The sequence below is a fragment of the Malus sylvestris genome, chromosome 5, assembly GCF_916048215.2.
Source record: "Malus sylvestris chromosome 5, drMalSylv7.2, whole genome shotgun sequence".
Classification (NCBI taxonomy): Eukaryota; Viridiplantae; Streptophyta; class Magnoliopsida; order Rosales; family Rosaceae; genus Malus; species Malus sylvestris.
Genome location: NC_062264.1, coordinates 6,550,930 through 6,557,845, shown reverse-complemented (window position 1 = coordinate 6,557,845; position 6,916 = coordinate 6,550,930). Strand labels below are relative to the sequence as shown.

General features: G+C 34.9%; 1 protein-coding gene across 1 annotated transcript; it reads left to right on the top strand.

Moving 5' to 3' along the window:
- Nucleotides 1-364: 364 nt before the first annotated feature.
- LOC126620683 (putative laccase-9) lies at nucleotides 365-6,353 on the top strand. Its single transcript, XM_050288909.1, has 7 exons — nucleotides 365-538; nucleotides 908-1,059; nucleotides 1,945-2,189; nucleotides 3,281-3,406; nucleotides 4,356-4,947; nucleotides 5,469-5,821; nucleotides 6,088-6,353. Exons 1-7 carry the CDS (start codon nucleotides 440-442, stop codon nucleotides 6,225-6,227), a joined length of 1,707 nt encoding a protein of 568 aa, XP_050144866.1. The 5' UTR covers nucleotides 365-439; the 3' UTR covers nucleotides 6,228-6,353.
- The last annotated feature ends 563 nt before the right edge of the window (nucleotides 6,354-6,916 follow it).

Below are 6,916 nucleotides of genomic sequence, written 5' to 3'. Positions count from 1 at the left end.
AGCAGTACTTAATTGAAAAAAAGTATACAAGTTATATTACAAGGATTCAAACAGTACTATACCAAGGAATTGAAAAAAAAAAAAAAAAAAGGAAAGGGGAGGGAGAAAGATTCAAGGACCAATGTTAGTCTTGTTATTCAAGTATTAGGGCCTAAAGTTGTTACCAGCAAAGCATAGTTGCATTAGAATAAGCACCTATGTTTTTCTTGCCTTGTACACTTCGTTTTTCATGTGTTAGTGGTTTTTTTTATCGGTTAGGTACGTAAAAATAAAAATGTTCAATCGTGGGACGGAGTCGTATTAACTAATCAAATAAGCAACTTGCTACGAAGTCTTATTCTATAAATTGCAGTCGAGAGGAGATCCAACTCGCAAAACATCTCAAGGGCGACCTGAAGGACACAGGGTGGATAGTTAGGTTTCAGACAAACATCCGAAAATGGGGAACTATAACAACATGGGTTTCCTGGTCTTAGCTCTTGTAGGGTTTATTTTCCTGAGCAAGGCTAATGGCGCTATCCATTATTATGATTTCATTGTAAGTGCTTGCTACATATACTGCATGCAACTTTTTATTTTGAGAGGTGATATATTTGATTCTCGTTAATGCCGAGTTCAAACCAAGTTAGACTGTTTATTTTGAGAGGTGATATATTTGATTCTCGTTAATGCTGAGTTCAAACCAAGTTAGTATCGTTTGTCCAAGTCCCTCACTCCTTAGTGTAATATGTGGGTGTATATAAGAAAATGTCTATTTTTTTATATTTACGGCATGGTAATATGGGAACTTTTTTTTATATGTTTTTTGGTTTCTATTTTTGTGATGAATATATAATCAATGTTCTCAGATCTTTTCTGGGTATTTCACTCAACAATGTTATTGACTAGTTAGTATGATATTGTGCAGGTGCAAGAAACAAATTTTACTAGGCTTTGTAGCACAAAGAGCATCTTAACTGTGAATGGAACTCTTCCAGGGCCAACTATCACTGTTAACAGAGGAGACACCGCTTTTATCAATGTCCACAACCAAGGATATTACGGTCTCACCATTCACTGGTAAACTTCGCTCGCAGCCTCCCCTAATTGCAGACCAGCTAGCGCTCTGTGTGTGTGCGTGTTTTTTGGACATTGACCAAGAGTCATTGTAGTTGAAAGATAGAAAGCTTAGCTTGGTAGATATTGAATACGACTTGGCTGCTGAACATTTCAGCAGGAGGTCCTGCTTACACCCAATTCCGGATGGATAAGTGTCCATAATCAAAACTTGGATACTTGTCCACCCGGGATTGGGTGTAAGCAGGACCTCCTGCTGAAATGTTCAGCAACGAAGTAGCGTCCATAGATATTTTACTAAAAATGAAAAAGAACGATGAATAATAAGTTCGGTGGAAAAATAATATGGATACTTGATAACTAGCTAGCTATGTTCGTTTAGAATTTAGATCGATTGAGACTAATGAATAACTAATTAATACAATGGTAGTGTAGCCCTCTTTACTTTTAAGTAGAATGTTTTATGTTCGAATCTTGTAAATAGCAAGTCTGATAACACTTTGTTTGCTCACCCCACCCCTTAGAATATTATATATCATTGGACAGAAAATAAAAGAACTCAAGGACTGGAGGGTGAAGGAACACCTTAAATTTGGGTCTTCTGACTTTTGTATACGTTAGATGAATTCCCATCAATAGTTAAAATTTATTTTTGTATTGTTGTGTATCCATAAATGGGGGTAAGGCTAGCCGACATTCACCTCTTCCAGACCCTGCGTAAAGCGGGAGCCTTGTGCACTGGGTACGACCTTTTTTATTGTTGTGTATCCATAGAAGAATTTGTTTGTATGACTTTTAGCTTGGTTTGTTTCTGGTTTCTTAAACAAAAACAAAAACAGAACCTTCCAATTTAAATTGACTGCTCAATATGTTGTTTAATTTGTATAGGCATGGAGTGAAGCAACCAAGAAATCCATGGTCAGATGGACCTGAGAATATCACTCAGTGCCCTATTCAACCAGGAACGAACTTCACGTACGAAGTTATATTCTCTAGTGAAGAAGGAACATTATGGTGGCATGCTCACAGTGACTGGACACGCGCCACCGTCTATGGTGCCATTGTTATTCTACCGGCTGCCGGCACCACTTATCCATTTGCAACACCAGATGCACATGAAACAGTTATTCTTGGTACTTTCACTGTTTTAATTTCTATTAATGTTTTTAACTACTTAGTTATGACTATGTTACCATTTAGGCGTATAAAATTGTGGATTGATCACAATGCATGCAATTACTTAATACATGTACTACCTAACGGTCATATATGATCATATATGATATTCTCTCTTTTTAGTTGTATATCTAACCCGTTAAATGATGAATGTATTAAGCAAATACATGTACCCAAGCCAAATCCTGTTTTTAGTATATGTGAATTTGAAATACAAGGGTCGATAACATCTCTATTGTGAAAGTGATTTATTTTTGTATGTCTAAATAACTTTATTGATTAATTGTTAATTGCAAGTATCTTACTGAATATAAAATGAAAAGATTTATTTATAGGGAACTTTAATGAAAAACTTCCGGTATTGTTCATTTTAATGAAAAACCATATTTTTACACTAAAAAATCAATTATGGTACTATTCACTTTACCTTTTATTTTGTTTTTATATTTAAAACTCAAAGTTTTGAAGCTCTTTTTATTAATTTTCCTTTATTTATATTCCAACCTCCACGTTACTTTCCGTATTGTCGGATCTGTTCATTCTGGTATACGTACTTAATTTATGGTTTAGTGGTTAAGTAATTATCAGGGCTATCTGGTCTCATCATTTGTAGAACATCACATGATTCGAAGAATGACATGACTGGGATTTGGGATGTAATGCGTGTACTTTTTATTCCATAGAACCTTCCAAAAGACACGCTCATTCTCTTTCTTTGTATTCATCGTTGTAAAGGCATTTTTATTTTGAATAATTCCTTCTTTATTTTTAATAATTATATTAACATACAAAAGTCGTTATTTGTTATTCTTTCTTGCGTTTGCTTACTTGCCTGCCATAACTACAACGTGATGTGGCACGCCAGATCAGAAAAAATGAACTTTTCTTCTTATTATGAAAAAATAAACTATTATTGTGGCCTTGTGGGGCAAAAATGTTACATCTTACAGTTGAACCATCGGATTTATCCAGAGTAGGTAAATTATTAGATTGTAAAAAATATATTAATATTAAAACTAAGCATCCAATTTCGATCATCTGCCTGCAGGATCATGGTTTAAGGGAGATGTGATAGAAATAATAGAAGAGGCTCTCTCAACAGGTGGCGATCCAAACATTTCAGATGCCTTCACAATTAACGGACAGCCTGGAGATTTATATAGTTGTTCCAATGGTAATACTAATTAAAGATCCAGCTTAATCTAGTTTAATAATATAAATCTTATCTTATTTATTCTTTCTTTGTTATTACTATATATGTTAGTTCTAAAAGCAAGAGTTATCGGTTTCCAATTAGAGTTGACATTGAGGATGATAGTATATAAATTATAACACTACGATCCGCATAAATCATGAAGACTAGAAGGTGTCTATGTAATATTATAACATATAAAGACATACAAAGAGATGCTCATTGGCTTTTCTGACTTCTTGTTCAGTTGGCAAAACATATTGAACAAACGATGGAAAATCATTATTCAAACTTCGCTTTTTCTGTAACCAAATCACTATTCATATTTGGTGCATGTAGTTTTCTTTATTTACATCGAAGTGTTTGTCAAGTATACAATAGTTTTTTCTTAAAATAAATTTTTTTTTTTTCAATTCAATTATGATTGCAATTTTTCGTATTGCTTAGTAGTTCGGGCTATTGAAGAAAAATTGCAACCCTAATCTATCATCTTTGGTTAGTCAAAAAACCATCTTATAAAAAAGAACATCAAATTTCTTAAAAACTTAATAGACATTTTGATTTCGTCCAGAATAGAATATATATATATATATATATATATATATATATATATATATATATATATATATATATATATATATTGCATAAAAAATTTCAAAGGAAAACGGCTCCCAAAATTAAAAGTAAGTTTAGCTTTATTTGGTCTTTGCAAGTAAACATTAAGCGATAAACTCTCTATACGTCATCCCAAAATAATCTCCAAACTCCAAATACGTATCATCCGCTGGTACAGTACTAAGTGTTTTGATTCCTCCTAAACATAATATATTTCTGCAACCAACATAAACTTTCACGTGCATCATCCGTTAGGGTTTGTAGTGATTTTTGTAAAACAAGTACAACTTAATGGATTTCGTGTTATTGCATGCAGAGACAACATACCGATGGATGGTTGATTACGGTAAGACCTATCTTCTTCGGGTAATTAACGCGGTGATGAACGAAGAACAGTTCTTCGCCATCGCGAACCACAACCTCACAGTCGTAGCACAAGACGCTGCATACATAAAACCTATAACCACCTCTTACATCATGATAACTCCAGGCCAAACCATGGACATTTTAGTCACCGCAAACCAACCTCCCAGCCATTATTACATGGCTTCTCATCCTTTTATGGATGGAACTGGAGTTTCACATAACAACAGCACCACCACTGCAATTGTTCAATACAACGGCAACTACAGCACCCCATCAACCACTCCCTTTCCAACCCTTCCGTTGGAAGCCGATGACACAGCTGCTGATAACTTCACTAAGCAAATCAGGGCATTGGCAAGCAAAGAGCACCCTATTGATGTCCCATTAAAAATTCATTCCAGGATCTATATGACTATTGCAATCAATGAAAGAATTTGTGCCAATTCTTCATGTAAAGGCCCGAATGGAAATGCGCTTTCTGCAAGCTTAAACAACGTCAGTTTCGTGATTCCATCTGTTGATGTACTGCAAGCATATTATCGGTACGTACTAGTTTTTTGTTAATTATTGGTCATTTTCCGTAATTATTAATTAAGTTGTGATAGCTGCTATTGCTACTATTTTCAGTCATGTGTGTATGTTTTCCGGAATAGTAGGTTTCGGTTCATGAAGTTTGGTTCAATTAATTAAGAAATGCATTAATGCCTTCCAATGTGGGAGAAATTTCTATAACTACGTACGGGAACACCAACCACATGTATCATTCTATGTGTGACAATAACAGTAGACACGGTTGATATGTTCCACTTTTAGGATATATCAACAAAACATTTATTTATGAGTTATAATTTGAATGAACTTGTAACATCACGTGACCATGTTCTAAGGACACTAAAAAATTACGTAGTTGCACTTTATATTCTGGTCAATGATTGGTGGAAGTAACTAGTCTCATAAGAAACGGAGAAAAACCAAAGTAAAACTCCCATATTTGTCAATTAACAATTTGATTAACCTTATTTATTCCTAACAAAACTTAGACCTTATTTCTTAATTTGTACAGGGGTAACAATGGAGTCTACAGAACTAGTTTCCCAAACAAGCCACCTAATGCTTACAACTACACTGGAGACGTGGGTAACAACACAATATACCCGAACTTTGGTACGAGGGTGAGAATGATCAAATATGGTGAAGGAGTTGAGATCATTTTCCAAGGAACCAACGTCATCGCACCTGAGAACCATCCAATGCATCTCCATGGTTTCAGCTTCTATTTGGTCGGAACTGGTTCCGGCAATTTTAACCATACAACATCGCCCAAGACCTACAATTTGGTTGACCCCCCAGAAGTAAACACCATTGCAGTTCCAAAGAATGGATGGGCAACCATCAGATTTAAAGCCGATAATCCTGGTAAGTTCTATAATTTTGAGCATCATGCTATCACCGTCACTATGTTACACGCATATAGTCTTTCTAATGCTAGTGAACGACTGTATTTTAGGGTCTAGTACTGATAATAAATACACAACGTTTTATGATATGGTTGGATTTGTTACACATATTGTGACCATATCGCTCTCTTTTATAGCTATCTAATTAATGTGCATTTTACATGTTTGAGGTATTAGGTGCTTAGTTAAGAGGAACCACGAAACTAATTGATTATGATTTTGCAGGAGTGTGGTTTATGCATTGTCATTTGGAAAGACATTCCAGCTGGGGGATGGATACTGTGCTCATAGTGAGGAATGGAAAGACCAAAGAAACCAAAATTCGCCCACCGCCTGCTTATATGCCTCCTTGTTCCAAGTCTTAGATAATTTAAAATTCTTTCTTTTGCTTTCTTTTCTTTCATTGATCTCAATTTAAATTTGTGTATTTAACTTTTACTTGTGAGAATAATTGTAAGATTCAAGTCTTTGCCTTTGAGTGATTTTATATATATACTAGTCATCCTGAAGTAGTAAATGGTAGTTTAACTGCTTAGGACTGATATTATGATCAATATTTCCAAACCCAAACCTCCTTCTTATAGTAAAACTGAAAATGTTAAAGAGCTACATGGCTAGTACTGCTTAAGCCAAGAGTACTAGCCCGATATATATGCTAACAACTTCAACATTTTCGTTCTCAATCTCTTTTCAGCTCTCATTTTCATCTTGAATTGTTGCTTGATGATCAGAGTGTAGCAGTAATGTTCAAAACATGAAATTTTGAATCTAAGGAATAAAAGTGAAGCGATGGGTTTTGGTTGCTTTCGGCAACCATCGCTAATTAAATTTGAATTGGCAGATCACCATTTCAAATTAATTGGCTGCCACCTTTTGGTTTTGGTAGCAGCCACCCCTTGGAATTTGCAGAGACTGGTTGTCTCTTCTTGGTTATTAAATAAGTGTCGTTGATCACTATTGCATATTAATCTAACGCCTAGCATTTGTCCATAACATCACAACTCTTCGATAAAGAGTGGTGATTATTAATCAAAGCAGTGCTTACTGCTTACGA

Excerpts from the sequence above, each read along its gene's own strand:
- LOC126620683 (XM_050288909.1), top strand. The coding sequence starts at position 440 with ATGGGGAACTATAACAACATGGGTTTCCTGGTCTTAGCTCTTGTAGGG. Across the intron at positions 1,060-1,944 it reads TACGGTCTCACCATTCACTG|GCATGGAGTGAAGCAACCAA; the intron begins GTAAACTTCGCT and ends TAATTTGTATAG. Across the intron at positions 3,407-4,355 it reads TTTATATAGTTGTTCCAATG|AGACAACATACCGATGGATG; the intron begins GTAATACTAATT and ends TATTGCATGCAG.